We start from the raw sequence: 21263 nt of genomic DNA, 5'->3' as shown, positions 1-21263 counted from the left end.
ATGATGTAACTTGGATTCCACACTCGTTTACACCATCCGAAACAAGAAATCACCTTGTTCGAGATCCGATTTCGGGACCTACAAATGTAACAAATAACAACGAATAAACAAAACACTGGGTTGGTTCTATCGAGATCAATCGAGCGGGAAAATGAATCGTCCACCAATTGAAGCAGTCAAGCAGACCCTTGTTCAAGTGAGATATAGCTTGTGCCAATGCCACTCTCTAAACCAATGACATAATGGTTCAAACATATTGGCAAACCATTGATGCTACAATTAACCAGTTTTTTTCTAACTTATAGGTTAATATCATTAGGGTTTTTATCCATCAAAAACCAATTATTAACCGAACCGGTTAAAACCAATGGGGTGGTGCTATATTGGCAAAAGCAAAACTTTTAAACACCTGGGTTTTGGAGGGGAGTCTTTGATTCAAGTCCACAGACGACAGGAATTAAAAGAAATTTGTTCAAAAAGAACGAACCGGTTTGTTTGTTTGTTTGTTTTTTTTTTTTTTTTTTTTTTTGAAAATTAATTGTCGGTTCGGTTCGAACCAGTTTCGCTAAACAACCGATTTGTGCCCCTCTACTTCTAGTACGAACGGTCAATAGAGTAAACGGATCCACAAGCAACTAATAACACCAGGCCTGATTGCTAAAACCCATTTGAAAATTACTCAATAAGTCATAACAATCCAGCCCATCTATGTTATACGAGCCTGATATTTCAAAATTCACATGGCCCAATGATAAACTCTAGAAAATAAAATGTTCAAACACCAGGTGAATTCTTCTTTGTATAACTTGATGCATACTATGTTATTTTAGTTGGAGTAAACTTCCGTTTTGCTCCCTGTGGTTTGGTCACTTTAACGGTTTTGCCCCAAACCTTTAAAAATAGCCATTTTACTCCCTGATGTTTTGGTTTTGTTGCCAGTTTGCTCCCTGCGGGGAGCAAAATGGAAACACAAACAATTTGGATGGAGTTAGAGGCGGGGAGCAAACTGGCAAAAAAACCAAAACATCAGGGAGCAAAATGGCTATTTTTAAAGGTTTGGAGCAAAACCGTTAAAGTGACCAAACCACAGGGAGCAAAACGAAAGTTTACTCTTTTAGTTGTGATAAATAAGACGGTTATATAAATTATAATTGCATAATTGTCTCTAAATATAACATACAAGAACTTATGTGGTTATCTCACTTACATACACATAAAGTGGTCATGTTTAAAACCACATTATTAATTTCTTTTTCGTAATAGAGCTAAAATGGGTACAAATTTAACATACTTTTATAAAATCAAAAAAATACTAAATACGTCTCGCTACAACTAAACTAAATTTACGCTTTTAAGTGTATTGTCTTTGTATCTTTATAGCCAATGCATTTGATTCAAAAATGTTAATAGGTATTCATTTTCTACTCATCACAATATTCATGAATATCATATATAGTTTTCTACATGGAACAACAGACGTTAAAGACGAAGATTAGACGATTGTAAGAACATACATTTAATAATAAACGTAAGTACGTCTTAATAAATTATTTGTTGAATGGTACGATTTTACTTATTTTGTACCGAGTCTTTAATCTGTTTTTGTACTATTTGTACCGAGTCTTTAGTTTGTTTTTGTACTATTTGAACTTTTTTTATATAAGACCAAGGGGTATGGGGGCCGGTTTAGGCCCGGCGAAGGCCGGCGCCGGTCCCCCACACCGCCCCCTTGGCTTGTGATGTTAAAACTGGTGTGGGCAAGACGGGGAAGACGGGCCTCCATCTCTCTCTCTCTCTTTCCTTTCTCTGTCCTGTCTCTCTCTTTCTCTCTCTAAAATAACAAATAATTTATATTTTTTAACTGTTTTTGTAATAGTGTAGGGCCCCATCCTCCACCCCCCTAGGTCCATCCTCAGGCCCGGTTATAGCTAGGGGTGTAAACGAGCCGGGCCGAGCCCGAGCTCGACCAGGCTCGAGCTCGGCTCGTTAGGTTTTTATGAAGCTTGAGCTCGAGCTCGGCTCGGTTCGAGCCTACTTTTTTGAGCTCGAGCTCTGCTCGCGAGTAAAACCGAAAGCTCAAGCTCGGCTCGAACTATTTTTAGAACAACCTTAAACGAGCTAAAAGCTCGGCTCGAGCTCACTTCAACATCGCTTAATCGAGCCAAAGCTCGGCTCTAGCTCGGCTCATCAATGTTATCATCATTATTAATATATTATATATAAAAAAAATTAAAATTTTGTATGGGCTCGTTTAGGCTCGCGAGCCTAAACAAGCTTTGTATTTCAGTCTCGAGCTCAGGCTCGATAACAAAACGAGCTCTATTTCAGGCTCGAGCTCGGGCTCAGGCTCGTTAAGGCTCGGCTCGTTCGAGCTTTTAACCGAGCCGATCACGAGTAGCTCTCGAGCGTCTAGGCTTGTTTACACCCCTAGTTATAGCCAAGTGCAGGAGGGTCTTGAGAACAGGGCCCAAATATTTAAGGGGCCCAAAAATTTTTAAGTTTTCTTTATATATACATAGCCCAAATTTCTTACTGATTACAAGGCCCAATCCCTTAACTGATTTCAGGCCCAACCTTTGTCAAATATCTAATTGCCGCTGGAGAAATCAAACGTCGCGGTTCTTGATCTTTAGTTCTGCACTAGGGATTTCAGATATCTGATCGAACAACCAGCCAGCCAGAGGCCCAGAATCCAGATTGCATTAACACGGAATCGCATGTCAGCATCTGATAATACTATAATAGTCAGCATCATAATCAATTAATCATTCTCGCAATCTCGCAGAGTCGCAGAGGTGCAGGAAATCAATCGCTGCAGCCTGCAGGTGCTGAGGTGCAGGATTTCAGGAAATCAATCGTCGAGACTCGAGGTATTTTGTTTGTTGAATTGTTGAATTGTTGTTATATCCTGATTTCGAGTCGTATTTCGAGTTTAACGATTTAGACTGTTATAGTGTTATGAATGATTGAATGAATGATGTGATTTGTGAATTGGTTTTTTTTTTAGATTTTACAGTTTAGACTGATATAGACTGCAGGAAATCAAACGTCGAGTGATCGAGTCGAGGTATCTTACTGTTGTTTATTTAGATTTTAGACTGATTTATTTATGTTTTATTAAATGTATTAGACTTCGTGTGAATTATGATTCAATGGATGTTATTCGTTAATATGCAGAAACTATGCCTCCCGTTCCTAAATACAAACACCTATCCGGCCATTGGCAGAAAGAAGTTTCTCAAAGTTGAAGTTGTTGAAGACTTATTTACGTTCTACAATGTCACAAGAAAGGCTAAACGGGTTGGCGACAATATCTATTGAAAGTGAAATGTTAGATACTATGGATTACAAGGAGTTGATCGAGAGCTTTGCTTCAAAAAACGCTAGGAGAACCACACTGTTTGGTTAGCAAGTAAGTTCGATACTTTGATCATTTTTGCTACACTATTTTTGTTAATTTGTTTTATATATTTCATAACAATTATCGTAGTATTATGAATTTTTAGTATTTATATATATATATCATTGAATGATTGATGAGTTTATGTTATGAAGATTTGCGAATAGGGCCAAATTTTTTATCTCGAACAGGGCCAAAATTTTTTTGTGATTTTCGGAGACGGCCCTGTCCATCCTCTACAAGCCCCTCCTACGTGACGCTGACGTGACGGCCCATCTTCATGGGGATGAGCCTCCCCATACCCACTAGTCTAAGGGTTTATAATTAAAAAAAATCTAATATTACAAGGGTTTACGATATTTTGCATTTATGATACAAACGCTCAACTGAAACCATATGTGTGCATTATTTTATAAATCGAATCATCATGAATTTATTAACAAGGATAAAAGGGCTAGAAACATACAATATTAAGTAATGTCCAATAATGGAGAGAAAAAAATACATTATACAAACAAACAATCTCACATGACGGCTGACAACAGCCCCTCACCCCCTGTCACGTGGTTAGTCGGATCCCATTATCATTTACATTATTTTTACTAGTTTATTATATCTTAAAGAAAAAAGATATAGCCTTAATCTTATTATAATCTCTAATATGCCATCTTAATCGTTACATTAATATTCCGTTTAAGTATAATACTCCAGTCGATCGAAAGTAACATACAATTATTACAAAAAGTTACCGTAGTTACATTTCTTAGCTTTATTAAATATAAAATATGAAATAAAAACAATAATAAAATCATATGAAGTCCTTCCAAAAAATCATATGAAGTCCTTCCAAGAATAGCTTTAGATGCAATGGATATGGTCATACACTCGTACTTTGAACTTGTTCCCCATCCTCAGTGTTTGGATAAAAACTATTTATTTTATTTCAAGTAATAAGAAAATACAGAAAACCTTTGGTGTATTTAGGAGTGGACCCAGTGTTCTAAGAATCGCTAGCGCTAGTCGGGCGGTGGATTACCGACCAGTGATTAATCGGGATTAATATGGATTAATCTGAATTAATCGAAATGAGATTTTTATATGCAATTTTTTAGTTACATATATACATACACATTTTTATATATAGTTTTTTTTAAGTAGACATGTTTTAACCTCTCATTGATCAATGTTTTTTTAAGTTTGGAAGGAATTTATAAGGTTTGGCCGAAATTTGGCCAGCGTCTAGCTAAAATTGGGCCAGAATAAGACTGTCATTGAGGACCTACACTTGTTTGTGAGGACGGAAAAAAAAAAAAGGAAATTTAGTGTAAATTTTAAGGAAAAATCGTGATTGCCGTCTGATACCAAGCGTATCAGATGACATAACATATCATCGGATGAATAACGCTAATGCATTGATGCTTTAAGTTTTTATAACTTGATGATCAAAGGAAATTAATAAATTAATTAATACTATAATATAGTAGTTATGATCACTATTTTCAAGTAAGTTATGATCACTATTTTCAAGTAATTAGTAGATATAATATTGAAAACAATAAACACCACTGTCAAAGGGTGGATTATATGTACGTACTACTTCGTAGTAGGTGCAACTTGATACACTAGATGCAACTAAAAGAAAAGAAAATAAAATAAAGTCAACTTTATGTTTTTATTTTTAATAACTTAGTTTAGTCAACACTTGATCTTTGAAGAATTCTATATCGGTACAAAACATACATCTTGAAAATGCTAGATGGAGATATTAGTTAAGATTATTGTTAGTCATTATATTAGGTTAACTACATATACGGGTTGGGCTCCTTTGTTGCGTCGACAAATTGGGCCTATGGGGTTTATAAAGTCATTATATTTACTCCATTGATGGCACTTTAATAATAAAATACTAATTTTCTAAGATTTTGTTACTTTACGTTGTACCAAAGCTAATTAATGTTTCTTTGACATGATGTTCTTGAGTGGTAGCCGTTGCCACCTCCTCCCTCACCGCACCAATCATACCATGGTCGGTCGTGAGTAGTGACGAAGCTTGAACAGTAATTCAGTAGGGGTCGGACTCTAAAAATTCAAATGGATGACGATCAGACTCTTAAAAATCTAATATTTAAACTACAAAATACAAATTTTCAAAATTTTTCGGCAAAACTAAAACTACGCGCGAAAAATTAGCGGGGTCGGGGCTCCCAGGGCCTCCATTATCCTCCACCCATAGTCATGACGTACTACTTCCTCATTTTCTTCTTACTCTTGTTTGGTTTCGAAATTTACTGACAATTCTATGGGTGTTCCAATTCTACCTATCTTTTTTTTCATAAATGTTTAATTAATTTTAAATTAAGTTATGCAAATGAAACATGTGAATCTTGATTAGTAAGGCTATGTATCATATTCATCCTTTAGCCCTCCATCCTTGCAAAGTATACATGATGCACGGGACGAACGAGGACACCACTCACCAAGCAATCTTGCTAGATGAGGGGGCGGTGTGATGTTCCCCTCCACACCCAATGCCAATTTTCACATGATCATTCTGCCATTACACCATACCGAAAGTATAAACTCAACCTAAATAATAATCAAGTTAGAGGTAATAACGAAAAAATAAATACATTTAATAATAATCAAGTTTCATAATTGTTAAAATTAAGTAAAACTAAAAAAATTACTAATAGTAGCCAAGATTCATATATTTTTGTACTTGTTTCACTTAATTTTTATTATTTTTCAAAAATTATAAAAAAAGATGTGATTAGAACACATACTATAAGGTGAGTGACTTTAGAGTGATTAAAATACTCAAGTGACTTTAATAAAACAGTAAAGAAACTTGATTACTATTGTACAAATTTACATTCAAATGAAACTATGTTTATACTTTAGATACGAGATAATATCAGATGGAGACATTAGTTCGGGTTTTTACTAGGTTTATAATATTTACAATGGCATGCACCATTATTGAATAAAGAGTGTGTGATTTCCCATGTAAAGCTCTGTGTTGTGGGTGTCGTTGGGATGCCAATCATGCCACCTCAGCAGAGTGTGGGGCGCGAAAACCTCAATGAAGGGGAGCTAGAGAGGATACAGGGTGGGAGCTTAGCTAGAGTCGTGGGCATGGGGCAAGTATTTTTAACTTCTCATAGTATTGATTAATATATAAACTAATCATTTGGAGTCATCTCAACCCAATTTCACATTTCATATTGAACATCAATAAAGCCCTACACAAAACACGTTAAGGGTGTGAAAAGTTAAAAAAAATGTGTCTACATGACGCCCACGTGGCAACACCTTTTTTTTCATATAAAGCCTCAATAGAGTTACATGCAATACAATCTAACTTAATAACATATAGTGTTTGGAAAAAAGTTAAAATACATAATCTCCTAAAAATAGGAAGTTATTGAAAGAGTATCAAATGAACTCTAATTGAACTCCTTTTAGCGATATTGGAACCCTCTAGTTAAACTCTATGATCTTAGATTTTAGGTTTTCGCTTTTAAATTTTTAGCTTGCGGATTTTAGAATTTTTGTTTAGATCATTGTGTTTTTTTATTTGGTATTGTGTGTTTTTTTTTTCTTCGTAGTGTATTTTTTCCTCGGCAATGTGTTATATTTTGCGGAATTTACAATCGTCCTCATTAACCACTTGGGCATCGACCTAACGCCTAGCCCATTGTATTTTTGTGTCCCCCTTAGATGTAAGAGACTTTTTAAGATAGCTTTACCATATAGTGCTGAAGGGTATGGTCTCCAATTCTGCGCTGACTATTCAAGTCGCGCGCGAGACCATACTCTTACTATACTAATTTAGTAATCTAGGAGCCTTCCCAACCTCGCTCCGGATAATCAGGTGTAACCTAGGTCGCGCGCGAGGTCAGGGTTAACACAAGACAAGATTTGACACTTAGCTCCTTGAATGGAAACCCTCATTTCCTGGACCTTGCGCCGGCTACACGGGATATTCCCGGGGGTCGGGCAGAGGAAGGAAGCGCAGGATAACCTAAGACGAGTACCAAAGGTACAAGTGGCAGATCAGTGGACCAATGAGTGTCCAACATGCTGTATCCAATCATGCTGCACGATAAACAATCGTACAGGAGACAAAAACGTACATAAGGACGCACACGTGACACCAATCAGCGTGCGCCGACAACTGCTCCATGATCTCCACTTAGCCGCTGATGACAGACCAGACAACAAGGACAACGGACAGGACACATGGATCCATTCAGCGTGCGCCAACTATCATCTCGCCTAGAAGCACCAACGGTCGTGGCAGAGAAGATAGAATGGATATTCCTTGTTGTCGAATACAGACCCAAGGCCCGCCCATCAGCCCATCTCCTCATCAAACAACCTCGGCTATAAATAGTGAACTTCACTTCCAAGTTTAAGGATCGCTCTCTTGCTCTCTCACTTTAATCACACACTATTATCCTCAAAACATATACCTATTCTCACGCCCAATGGTGGTTACGAGGAAAACCTCATATTCCCCTCCTCGTTACGACCTTAACATTGTGTTTAGTGTTTAGCAGGATCATCACCACAACTTATACAAGACAAAGAAGATTAACCTTATTTGTCAAGGCACAAATCACAAACTAATCACCAGAATAGTTTGGTGTTTCTTCAAGTGCTATAAATTATAGTAATATAACTGATAATCCACTTCACAAATTCTAGACATTTGACCTAAGTATGATTGCATTTGAGATCGTGTAGCTTACGGAAATTGAAATAACATTTTTTTGCTAACCCAATTTGTTAAAGAGCAAATTAATCACAATGCTTTGACGTTCAAGACGGTCAAAGTCACTTGAATCCTTCCAACATACGCCATATATATGTATTCAATAACATCGGATTTTTATAATTTATAATATGCATGTTCACGTTACACCACGACGCGTACAGCTCAACTCAACCAAACGGTCACGATTACAATACAATTATTTTTTTAATGAGTCGACATTTCCCACATTAAACAAACACACGATTCCCAAGACACAAACTTCTAGTGATCCAATTATTAATTTTTTTTCCTTAAATTCTTTTTCTTTTATCTTTAGGTTAAATTGGTAAATAATTACTTACGGCGTTATACACATTATTGTGTTAGAATAACTTTGTATTTAACAACAATTAGTTACGTATCAACTTTTACTGATGTATTATCGTTTGCATATGATGATAGTACATATAATTTATAAACATATGTTATGCGAATATTAGTCACGTATTAATAAATCTATGTACTCATGTTAGGGTGTAAATGAGCCGAGCCGAGCCGACTCGTCGAGCCCAAGCCTTCCAGTACTGGAGCTCCGCTGGTCATGTTTTTCTGAAGCTCAAGCTTGAATTCGGCTCGGTTCAAATGTATTATTTTGAGATCGGTCTCAGCTCGCGAGTAAAACCCAAAGATTATCTTGGCTCGAGGAAATTTGAAAACAATCTCAAATGAGTTATGAGCTCGGATCAAGTTCGATTCAATATAGCTTAAATGAGCCAAAGCTCGGTTCGAGCTCAACTCGCCAATGTTAGAATAGTTATATTTTTTATATATAAATAATTTAAAATTATGTTTGGGCTCGCTTAGGCTCGCGAGCATAAAGAGCCTAAACGATCTTTGTATGTAAAACTCGAGCTTGATGCTAAAATGGTCATAGTTTAGGATTGAGCTCAGGCTCAGGCTTGCTTAAGTTCAACTCGTTTGAGCTTTTTATCAATCTGATCCTGAGTAGTTCTCAAATCTCTGTGCATTGTTTACATCCCTACTCATGTATGTTTAATCGATCATCCCTTCGAAGTTGGAAGTGTATATATACGCCAATGATATCTACATAAGTGTTTTAATGTTAACCATATTGTCATTCTACAAGTTGTTAATCAATCTTTCTTATAGTTTTCAAAATCACTCACTTCAAAAAGGTAAAAGCAAACAAATTGGTGCAGATTAGACATTTTATACGTACATGACTATGTTCATGTGGGGTATACTTACCGACGGTTTTTCATCACACACCTAAAGAATATTAATTCTATTTATTTATTTATGAAGATATTTATAAGTTGTAACGCGTTAGAATGTTGACAATAGAGAATGTAAATTGGTGTTACGAGAAGAAAATTAGCGCAATTACAGCTAACCCGGTGGACCAGAACCATTGGTGGAGAGATGCTTTTGGCATTTTCTTTATCCTATACCACCCATCCTATTTTCATTCTTAAACATATTTTAAAAATATTATTATTTTATTATTATTATTATTACTAATTAACCCATTTTCACCAATTTGACAACTTTGCTTAAAATATGAAACTACTAACCAGCCCATTTCTGTGCATTTAGGTAATATAATAAACAAATGGAAATGGCGGTGTTAGTTAAAGTAAAACACAAATAAAAATACAAAATAAGAAAGGAAAACCATGTGAAATATAAAAGAAAAAGAGAAAAAGAAAAAGGAAAAGGAAAAAAGCATTAATAGTATTTCAAAGTGAAGGAAGAAGAAATTACAGGAATAGGAAGCAACTTTACAGAAGTAGGAAGTGAGTTAGAGACATTAGAATCTAGTTTTATTTATTTTTTATTTTTTTATTATTATTTTTTTATTTTTGGTTTTCAAATGTTACACTTTACCCCCTCCTCCCTCACTCCTCAAATACCTCCCCACACCTACACCACTTTTCATCTCTCAAACAAATACAATAATATCAGAAACCAAAACAAAAACCAATGGGAAGCTACTTCGGCGCCGGAGAATGCTACTTTGAACAGCAACAAAACGATTTTATCACCGGAGGTAATCAGTTCACCGTTGACGACTTGCTCCTTGACTTCCCTAACGAAGAAGATGTCGTCATGAATGAAGCTTTTTACGACACGTTCACTTCCAATTCCAATTCTAATGATTTTTCCAGTTCCAACTCTTCAGTTTCCGGCAGCGATGTTCAGTTATCCAGCAATATCAACTCCTACAGCCTTGCCGGCGGTGAACTTTGCGTTCCGGTATGTACATATTAACATACTAGAAGGGTGTCCGCCAGATACGACGGGAAACATATACACGTGTAATCACATAACATTTTTTTTTAAATTAAAAATAAGTGTAGCAATACCATAATTAAATTTAAAATAGTAAAATTCTCGTTTTTAGTGTAATTTCTTTAAAAAATATTAACGTGTGAAAAAATTATAACAGTTTAAAAGTCAACAATATATATTAAATATTGTAACATATATTTTAAGCGTTATATTAAAATTATGTAAAATTACATTTTTGTCCTCTTTTAACGCATAATATACACTATCATATTACACTTTTAATCCCTATAGTATCGCTAATCATCGTTTTGATGTCGAATTACGCAGTATGATGATTTGGCTGAGCTAGAATGGCTATCGGGAATCACTGAAGAATCATTCTCGAGCGATGACTTACATAATCTGCAGCTAATCTCCGCCGGAAATAAAGTTCCGGCCACCGACACGTCATCTTCCGGCACCACACCGGTATTCCAACAGAAAAACGCAGGTTGTAACAGAATTAGCTCACCAATTTTTCAAAATGACGTGTTAGTCCCTGGAAAAGTTCGTAGCAAACGTTCACGCGCTGCTCCCTGCGATTGGTCGTCACGTCTTCTCCTTCTCAAATCATCATCCTCAACAACCGATCCCAAAACGACGCCGTGTAGAAAGTCAGACGGGTTAGAGAATTCGGTTAGGAGATGTTTGCATTGCGGGTCGGATAAGACTCCACAGTGGCGAAGAGGCCCAATGGGCCCGAAAACGTTATGTAACGCGTGTGGGGTTCGTTACAAGTCGGGTCGGTTAGTGCCCGAGTACCGACCCGCTGCTAGCCCGACATTTGTACCCGCGAAACACTCTAACTCGCACCGGAAGGTCATGGAACTCCGACGGCAAATGGAGCTCCGAACCCAACAGCAACAGTTAATTAATCATGGCTCGAGTTTTGACGGTTGTAATGGAACCGATGATTACTTGATCCATCGCCAAATCGGGCCGAACTACATTCACATGATCTAATCGGGTCATGATTTTAGCTTTGAGATTAGTTGATCATTGATCAATCTTCCAAGAAGAGTCAATTCAGTAGCTTTTTCTTTATTCTCTCGTTCTGGTCCAGACGGGTATAAAACTAGTTTTTACTGAGGATTAAATTTGTTTCATTTAGAACGCAAAAGAGAAAAAAAAAACATATAACATGATCAATTCATTGTAGAATTTTGTAACCTTTGTAATCAAATTCACTAATTGTTGGTTCGGTTTTATCTATTTTTTGTTGTGTTTCTCAACGTTAATTCATAGACTTTTCATCTCTACTTCTAAATTACACTTTTCTTACTAATACATAACTTGAATCCGTATCCTTATGGCTGTTTGTTTCAGCTTTTAAGGACTTTTAATGGTTCAGACATTTTACTAGTTAATCACTTAATGATTCAGACTGTTTATTTCTCCACCAAATGTCTGAATGGTTCAGAAATTTACCTCTGAATGGTTAAGGATTATATTGAGTTTGAATCGTGAAAACTTTTTTTCTGAATTGATCAGACATTTATCTAAATAGTTAAATATTATATAGACTCTTAACACACTTACCGATTCAGAAATTGTTAAAAAGTACCTTATTCAAGTTGTCATAATAGCTACAAAGGTTAAATATAATTGTTGATTTTATTAGGTATGGTTAGTTAAATGATTAGATGATTGTTTAATAAACATGATGGTAATAAAATATGGCGTTGAAAAATGCAAATGGGTGCACTAACGTAAGCGCTATGGTCCATACTTTGCACTCAATAGCACATGCAACCGCTCAAACTTTTATATCAAAGTCTTGTCTGTTATCATTTCATTTTCCAAGACTTTGCTTGCAATTTACCTAAATTACATTACTACCCTTCATCCAACACACATTTATGTTGCATTCAATATAATTTTTTAATTTATTATATCCATATTTTTAAGGCAGCACATACCACTTAGGTTGTGTGTTACACTCGTGGGTCTCCCCGTCATCACCTTCACGGGGAGAGGCGTGGTGTTTCCCGCAACCTCTAAATGGCCATGTAGGCGTCTCTGAAGTCCATCTTGATTGTACAAGACGTAACCTAAACATCTACTCGTAAAATGCACATCATACTTATTTTATTTTATGTGGTTTGAATCCGTACCACTTTAGTGAGAATAAACATTTTGATGAAACTAAACCAAAATGTTACTAGCTATTATATATATTTCACATATATTCATTTTATATTCGGGTGTTATCAAAATATATTCAAATGTAGACACGTAACTCGCTTTTTAAGAAAATAAAGTAGCCACATGAAAAAAACGTAGTTTCCTGAAAAACATACCAAATATAAATTAAAAAAGGTGGATTGTGTTTCTAGATTTTAAAATATTTATAGTAATCCACGAACATAAAGTATATATGTAAAATGGCTAATTGTGGGAATGTTGCGGGGTGTTGGGTTGCCGTGCGGGCACACTGTCGCCGACACCGAATGTATGCGGTAAACTCAAAAAAAGAGAGACCGGTGCGTAGTTACCAAATTGAGTGAGAGGAGAGAAAGAGGGTTAATGGTGGGGCCCACTCCATTTCAACAAATCAAACATTTATTTATTTTTTTAAAAGAAAAAATTGTTTGGATGAAGCACCCCTAGTGATTGAGTGCAAAATAGGGAGTTGACACGGCATTAAGTGATTGACTATGTAAATAGTTTACCACTCTTCATGTGTTTGAAGATCTCTTCCACCCTAGGTAGTCAATCGCGTCTAAAATATATAGTGATGTATAAATAATTAAAATATATAGTTCCATGATTATGATTTCACACGTTAAATAAGTGTCGGTTAGGTTCCTATATAAGTATTCTACAAGTATTTCAATTAATAAATGAATTAATACTTTGATTTTAAGCGAATGTGTAATGATGAAATTCAAGTCTTACTTAAAGGTTTCATTTTTCTTTTAATTCTTTGATCCGACTTCTTATCATATCCTCATTAGGACCGATTTAACACAGTTGTTCGTCACAACATCAAATGCTCGCGTTCAATCATCAACTTGAAGAGTACACAGTGACAATTTTGAAACCGGTTATAATCTTGGTTGTAAAACAAGGTCTCGGAGGCCGAGTACTCTCCGAATACTCGCTACCAGGTAGGCTTCCGAGGCCCGTGTACTTTTCTTCTAGGGCGAGTACTCCCAGGGTACTCTCCGCCTAGACTGAGTACTTTCAAAGAGAGCGCTCAACAACTTTTGAGACCATGGTTTATAACAAGTGTGGTCTATGGAAGGTTTTAAACTTTCAATCCCTGATTTGTTTGAGCATGAGAGGAATAGAATTGTTATTGTTAAGAAATAATAAATTAAAGTACTTGAAAGTACAAAGTGTATGTACACATGACAAGGGAGTGAGAGTGGTGGGGGTGGGGGGGCATACGTGCATGTGAACAAGCACATGGTACAATAATTGAGGTACGTGAATAGAGAAATAAAAAAAAAAGAAAAAAAGAAAAATTAGATCCACTCATTCAACCATAGCTATTTGTCTTCCATGTTACTACTAGTGATATTATTCTCTCAACACAATACAACAAGCAATGGGTACTTGAAGTTCCATACTTTCCCGTTTGAATGCCATTATTTTCCATTGACCGTTATAATCATCACAAGCCACTCCAAAAATATCAAAATGGGATGTTTGATACATAACATTTATGTAAAGAAATGCAAGAATAATCCCATAAACGCTCATCTTTTACCACTTGCGTCCAAAATAAAAAGTTTAATGCTCCGAGTCTCTAACTGCTCATTTTATAAAGTTTTGAGTCCATGTGTTTTAATGGTTTTAACCACTTGAGTCCAAAATCAAAGTACAAGCGTTAAAAAATTAGACTCAAAACGTTAAAAGATGAGCGATTAGGGACTCAGGGCATTAAACTTTTTTGATTTTGAATTCAAATAGTTAAAATTACTAAAAAATAGAGACTCAAAAAGTAATTTACTCTAAAATAAATTATCACTTCATGATTAAATGGGTACATGAAAGATGAAGAGCAACATCATGAACAGAAAGAAAAGATGATCTTGTTGAAGTTGTTGGGAGAGATTATTGCATAGATTTTATAAATTGTATAGATCATTTCAAAATAATAAAAATATTTATTGCCCTATGTAGTATGTAAAAAATTAAACGTATATCAAACAACTTGATTTGCTCAATAGTTTGTTTTCATTAATATTATTTTTTATTTGTTAATATATTATACATTGAAAAAACTTATAGAGTAGGTGTGTCAACATATTAGATATTTCATTTATTTATTTTTTTCAACGGCCGCAAAAATTACATTAAAAAATAGGATTAATTACATATTTAGCATTTATGATTTATCTATTTTACGATTTTCATACATATTTTTTGACAATTACACCATTAGTACTAACTTTTACAAAATGATTTCACCATTAGTACATTATAGATAGTAACAATGTGTAATTAATTCTACAACATAGATAAACCACTAATACTAACCATGTAATTAATTATAAAAACTATTTATTTATATTTTTCAACGGCAACAAACTTTCATGATAAACAAAAAACTAGCAAAGCGCAAGATTACAAGAACATATAAAAGCAATTAGAAAACACAATGACGCGAGAACTCCCGAGATTAAACCACCTTTCCATTTATAAAATCGGGTTCTTGAGTCAAAAGTTTATACAAGCATAGTCATTCAAAAGTCAAAATCGACATGTCGGTGGAGTCAACTAAATGTGTAATGAAAGTAACATGGTCAAAAGCATAGGAAACCTGAGTTTGGCACATATGCCTAATACTTAGTGCTTGCCTAACACCTAATGTTTTTTTGCCTACCCAAAAACATTGTCATGTGCCCAGGAGGACATATTCAATCTCACATCCAATACACATTTTATAATAATAATCTCTTTGACAAATTCCAACATTAAAAACAACATCGAACGCGTCACATATAATATCAAAATTTAATTGGACAACATTATAATTTTCGCCTTGTCGGCTTCACTAAGCCTCTGACAATTGGTTACAAGCCGAACATCAAATCTACAATTTTGGAGACCATTGATTTTGCGGGGGAGGCCATGGTTCCACCGGAATGTGGGCTTTGATTGGGGGCCCAAGTAGATGCGTTGAAAGCAATTGGGTCGGGTTTTCTGGTGGTGGAGGATGGTGGTATGGGCATGAATCCTTGATTATGGAGCCTGTCACTAAGAGATTGACGTTGCATTGGATCAACGGGTTTCACTCCGATTATTAAGGCTCCGTTTAGTTGCATCCCGTTCTTGCTGAGAGCCTTCTGAGCATCGAATCGACTCTGTAGAATGAGGATAATAACAACAATTAACGAATCAATGTTTCGGAAAGTGTTAACTTGATTCCCATAGATAATTTAATATCTTAAATCACAACAAATCTACTGGTGTTTTTGCATTTGCTGATTATAGCGTCTTCATTAATATGATCCCCGTAGATAATTTAATATCCTGAAACTATCTTGTACAACGAATTTCCAGCGGACCCTGAATGCTTCTCACCGAAACCCTAATCTAAAATTTTCCAATTGTTCACTACCGAGATCATTACTAAATGTTCATACAATAGATATCGGCTTAAAAGATTATTTCACGTCGTTACTATGAACAAGTAATTTAGATATTTGACTAGTAGTTAAACCTAGCAAACACTACAATAGATATATAAAAGAAACCAGGTTAAGTTTACACTACTTTCACTTTTACTTGTGTGCTTTTGTTAGCCTAATGTCCAAACTCCAACCTATCCCCACAGGCATATAATGGAGGGTTAATGTTGGATAAAATCAAGTTTCAACAATTTAGTGGTTTAGTCCATTAACCTTATATAAGAAGTAAGAACAAAACTACTACAATAAAGTTAAGGGACTAAACCACTAAAATGTAGAAACTTCAAAGTAGGCAGTCCTATCTAACATTAACCTGTTTGTATGATGAAACCATAGTCGTTAATGGCGAATAGTGACAAATAGTAATAAGGTACCTATATGCTACATAGCGAATAGCGATATATAGCAGGCACTATTTTATGAATAGCGATACACTAGATTTTTTTTTTTTTTTGAATTTCATACGTATATTATATCAAAATACCCTGGTATATACGCTATTTTACATGTATATTTAACAAAAACCTAAATCCAGCTAGTTTATAGCAATATTTAATTGCCATTTATATTTAAAAGAAACTGAAATCCCGCTATTTATCGCTACATACCCTGTAGCGACCTTCGACCTATAAGCTACTATGGATGAAACATGACAGTTGGTTTGTTCTATCCAACTTTAGCCGATATACAAACTCGTTCAACATACGCATCCAAATTGTCAATTTCAACAGGTAAAAGAAGTTAAGAGATGTAACCTATGCAGTTAATGCGATAAAATATCGGATATCGGTCAAGGACCGATATTTGAAATATAGGTTATCTCGGTGAGATATCGGTAATTTAAATATAATGCAGAATTTATATATATAGCAATTTAACACCAATAATTCAGTGATATATCGGTTATATCGGTCAAATATCGGTGATATATCGGTTAAATATCGGTGATATATCGGTTATATCGGTCAAATATCGGTCAATATCGCCGATAATATCAGTACCGATATTTGACACCGATATTTGACACTGATATTTTACTAAGGAACCGATATGACCGATATAACCGATATATCACCGATATTAACTGCATAGGATGTAACAACATCAAATTAAGTTACTGAACTAAACTGCTAAAATGTTTAAAGTTGCTTAGCTTTACCCAACAATCCAACATTATTCACCAAAAGGGTCAACAATGTACCCCACAAACAACAAATATAGTAATTCACCAAGAGTACCACATTTGCTAGCCAAATAGAAGAGGTAGAAATGTAGAATGCTTATAAATATGAATAAACTGGAACTAGAAACAAGAATGCCTAGCAACAAGCTGAACTTTGCTACTAAAGAATGCAGAATAACCTGATAAAGAATGTGCATCCAGTTAGAATCTCTTGGACCCAAGACATGCTTCAGAATTACACCACATTTTTCAAACTCCCGAAGAACTAAATTTGTATCCGCAGGTGAAAACCTGCAAATGCATAGTAAATAGAAAACGATATAAGATTGTAGATGTAAGGAGAAAAAAGACGAATTATCAGCGTCCATTCATCAAGCGACACATGTGTTTAACCATGTGTTAACCGAAATGAAATATTGTCAATGCAAGTATAGATAGATCAATCCCAAAACCATGTTCATAGCAAATATAACTATAGAACTAACTTCACCACCTAATCTATAACCATCAAACAAAACCTAAACACGAATGACAATAGATATAGAAACCAACAACACAAACAAGTTGAGAAAAATACCCATAAACAGTAACCCATTCTTCCTCATCAACCACACCCACCGGCACCGAATTCCGCTTCACATCCGGTCGCGCAACCTCCCGAGGCGGAGGCAGTGTCAGCAAACCCCCTTGCTGACGCTGCACAACCCCATCGACCGGCGAACCCGAACCACCCGAATTCAACCCCTTCCCCTTATCCTCACACCCACCCGCAGACCACCAACTCGAACTCACAACCGGACTCTGCACACTCTGCAACTGCTGGTTTCCGAAACCCACATAGGAACTTGAGCTAGGGTTCGAATTAGAATGTGGGGACTTATTATTATTACCAGGGCTTGTGGAAAACAGCTTGCTTGATGGGGTTTTGGCGGGAGTTCTAGGGTTTGAATTATTATGATCAACAGGGGATCCGAGGGGGTAGTCTTGGATACCGGATTCGGGTGAGAAATCGGAGCGGTCTTCGAGGGTGAACATGGGGGGTGGAGGGAGGTCTGAGGTGGCGAAGTTTTCGCGCCATAGGGCGGAAACGGCGGCGGCTTGACCAGGGGTGGTGAACTTAGCGGATCCGGATCGACGGTTGGAAACAGGGGTGGCTAAATCGTTGAAGAATAAGGATTGACGGCCGGTTGATTTGGGGGTTCTGTGAATGGTTGAGCTCATTTTGTTTGGTTGATAGTTTGATCCTCTGGTTGTTGGAATGAAAAAGAAAACAAAACCCTAGATGGTGATGGTGGGTGGGTCGTGGGAGAATTGATTCATACTACGAGGGTTTTGAATTTTTGGATGAAAAATTATTGGAATATTATATTCGTTTTGTGTGTGTTGTGTTACCGTTAAAGATTTTTTATTTGTTTAGTTTAGTTTAACTAGTTGATTTTCCGTCCGTGCGTCGCCGTGGGGACCTGATGTATGTCAAATGTGTGTCGGCAATAGCAATTAGATACCGAATATCAAAACACAAATAAAAAAGCGATTTTAAATAATCTAATATATAATAATAGGACCCACACGTCCTACACGTTGAAAATTCGGTTGTTTTCAATTTATTTATTACGGTACTAACACGTTAAAATATGGTGAGCTCGGTACAGATAACGGCACCAAAAGTACCAATCCGGAAAATCATCTAAATTAGGTACCGGTACCGAAAATGCTCGGTACCATACGGTATGGTATTTGAAGGTAAAAACCGGTGAATACCGATGCCGAACCGATACCGAAAATGTCAAAATTTGGTACCATTCGGTACTGAAAATATACCCGGTTTGGTAAATTTGATACCAGCACCTGTACCCGATACCATTTGCTCATCCCCTTCACGATGTTACTATTCATTGGGTTGTGTATGAAAAGTAATCTAAACGGTGCAATTACTTGCGTTCATAAGTTGTTACAGGATTTGATGAGCTCGGTACCAACCGGTACAGAAAATACCGTTACCAAAAATCCCTAAAAGTGGGTACGGTACCGAATATACCTGGCACGGTACGGTACGGTACGGTTCGGTACCGGTCGGTACTGGTACGGTATTGGTATTTGAGGATAAAAACCGGTGAATACCGGTACCAAACCGATACCGAAAATGTCAAAAGTCGGTACCAATTCGGTACCGAAAATATACCCGATTTGGTAAATTTGGTACTAATACAGTACCCGATACCATTTGTTAATCCCTTGATATTGTCTTCAAATTTTAATATAGATAGGTAATGACAAGAAGAGGTTATAAAAGTTACATCTATAACATTACATATGGTTTATTTTTTTAGGGCTGTTCTATTTCCACACCCCTATAATCTTATTTTCACATCCCAATTTGTATACGGGCCGTATATAATTATACGGGCCGTATAGAATGTTCATGCACAGAATTTAATGAGTGGAATGTTTTTTTGTTTTTATATGTATACGGGCCGGATATTATATACGGGTCGTATACATGCTTGCATATTGTTTCGAAGGTTGGACAAGGGTTTTTAGTTTTGAAATCTGTATACGGGCCGTATAATGTTATACGGCTCGTATAGCAAGAAAGGTTAATTTTTTTTGAAATCGCGAAACCGTTTGTTGTATATATCGGATTTTGTTAGGAGTTTGTAGTTAAACGTATTTATTATGTTTAATAAGTTTCCTCTTTGTAAAACGATAAATATGTATAGAAAAGTTAATTTTTTGTTGCAATCGGGAAACCGTTTAATAAATTTGAAAATTTTAAAATAGTGTTCTATATATCGCATTATGTTACGAGTTTGTAGTTAAACGTATTTATTATGTTTCATAGGTTTCCACTTTGTAAAACGATAAATATGTATAGAATAGTTAATTTTTTGTTGCAATCGGGAAATCGTTTAATAAGTTTTGTAAATTTTAAAATAGTATTGTATATATCGGATTATGTTACGAGTCGAGTTTATAGTTAAACGTATTTATAATGTTTAGTAAGTTTCCAGTATGTAAAACGATAAATATGTGATATGATTATGATAAACTACGACAACAATTATTAAACAAACAAGTTAACATCTAAACATAAGATTAATATTTATAATGTTTTACATCAAAAACAAAAAAAAGATAAAACTTTACAAAATTTCAAACGTAAAATAACAAAAAAAAAACTAATAATACAAAAAGCAGCTACGGCGGCGGCGGTGGTGGTGGTGCTGCGCCAGCTCGTTGAGGTAGGGGCGTGGCAGAATGCATAGCCACAATCGCCTCGACCATCCACCGTACATCCTCTCTCACTGCAGCTAAATCCCCCCTGACTGCAGCTAAATCCCCTCTCACTGCAGCTACATCCGACTCGACCTGAACGAGTCTTTCCTCCACCCCTGGTGGAGGCATCACACACTGTCTCACGTTGCGTCGAACGTACGGGCGATTACCCCGTAACTCCTCCGCAGCTACCTGTGATCGATCGCCAGCATGACCGACCCCCTCTCCGTCGCCTCCCTCTCCGTCGCCTCCATCTCCTCCCTCTCCGTCGCCTCCATCTCCCTCCCCCTCGCCTCCCTCTCCATCGTCTCCCTCCTCATCACCACCCTCATCACCACCCTCTCCACGGGGTCCCTCACCCACACCATAAGCCCAAACCAGCTGCCCTCCCTCGAGCTCGCGAGCCAAACCCATCGATAGGGCTGTGTCCCTCCCAACCCTGTCAAGCTGGCGTATCAGGGTCATATCACTTGCCACCTACGGGGACAGGAGGCGAAAGTAACCCTTCGCCAGACGGGTGACGAAGGCCCCACAGCTGATGTGGGAAGAGGGTCGCTTAAAAGCGTAGTCGGCGAGATATGCGGCCAACTTGTACGCCAAGTTGGCCCTCCCGCTGCTAAGTAAGTCGTGCAAGAAGAATAAGTCATTTTG

The 21263-nt window shown here is 36.5% G+C and overlaps 2 protein-coding genes and 1 long non-coding RNA gene across 3 annotated transcripts; 2 read left to right on the top strand and 1 right to left on the bottom strand.

The window, feature by feature from the left end:
• The first annotated feature begins 2437 nt into the window (after window positions 1-2437).
• LOC110875125 lies at window positions 2438-3476 on the top strand. The gene is made up of 3 exons (XR_002556534.2): window positions 2438-2870; window positions 3008-3067; window positions 3178-3476. It is a non-coding gene; the product is annotated as an uncharacterized LOC110875125 (long non-coding RNA).
• A 6609-nt stretch (window positions 3477-10085) lies between these two features.
• Window positions 10086-11710, top strand: LOC110880169 (GATA transcription factor 12). Its single transcript, XM_022128749.2, has 2 exons — window positions 10086-10436; window positions 10800-11710. Exons 1-2 carry the CDS (start codon window positions 10164-10166, stop codon window positions 11472-11474), a joined length of 948 nt encoding a protein of 315 aa, XP_021984441.1. The 5' UTR covers window positions 10086-10163; the 3' UTR covers window positions 11475-11710.
• Window positions 11711-15376: 3666 nt separating this feature from the next.
• LOC110880170 (nuclear pore complex protein NUP35) lies at window positions 15377-18681 on the bottom strand. Its single transcript, XM_022128750.2, has 3 exons — window positions 17914-18681; window positions 17516-17627; window positions 15377-15826 (listed from the first exon to the last, which is right to left on the bottom strand). Exons 1-3 carry the CDS (start codon window positions 18555-18557, stop codon window positions 15536-15538), a joined length of 1047 nt encoding a protein of 348 aa, XP_021984442.1. The 5' UTR covers window positions 18558-18681; the 3' UTR covers window positions 15377-15535.
• Between the last annotated feature and the right edge of the window lie 2582 nt (window positions 18682-21263).

The sequence above is a fragment of the Helianthus annuus genome, chromosome 9 (genome assembly GCF_002127325.2).
Source record: "Helianthus annuus cultivar XRQ/B chromosome 9, HanXRQr2.0-SUNRISE, whole genome shotgun sequence".
Classification (NCBI taxonomy): Eukaryota; Viridiplantae; Streptophyta; class Magnoliopsida; order Asterales; family Asteraceae; genus Helianthus; species Helianthus annuus.
The sequence above is the reverse complement of the archived record's forward strand: the minus strand, read 5'-3'. Positions and strand labels throughout refer to the sequence as shown.

Coding starts and splice junctions, on each gene's coding strand:
- LOC110880169 (XM_022128749.2), top strand. CDS start 10,164: ATGGGAAGCTACTTCGGCGCCGGAGAATGCTACTTTGAACAGCAACAA. Junction 10,437..10,799: donor GCGGTGAACTTTGCGTTCCG/GTATGTACATAT, acceptor CGAATTACGCAG/TATGATGATTTGGCTGAGCT.
- LOC110880170 (XM_022128750.2), bottom strand. CDS start 18,557: ATGAGCTCAACCATTCACAGAACCCCCAAATCAACCGGCCGTCAATCC. Junction 17,628..17,913: donor GAATGGGTTACTGTTTATGG/GTATTTTTCTCA, acceptor ATGCATTTGCAG/GTTTTCACCTGCGGATACAA. Junction 15,827..17,515: donor GGATGCACATTCTTTATCAG/GTTATTCTGCAT, acceptor CTCATTCTACAG/AGTCGATTCGATGCTCAGAA.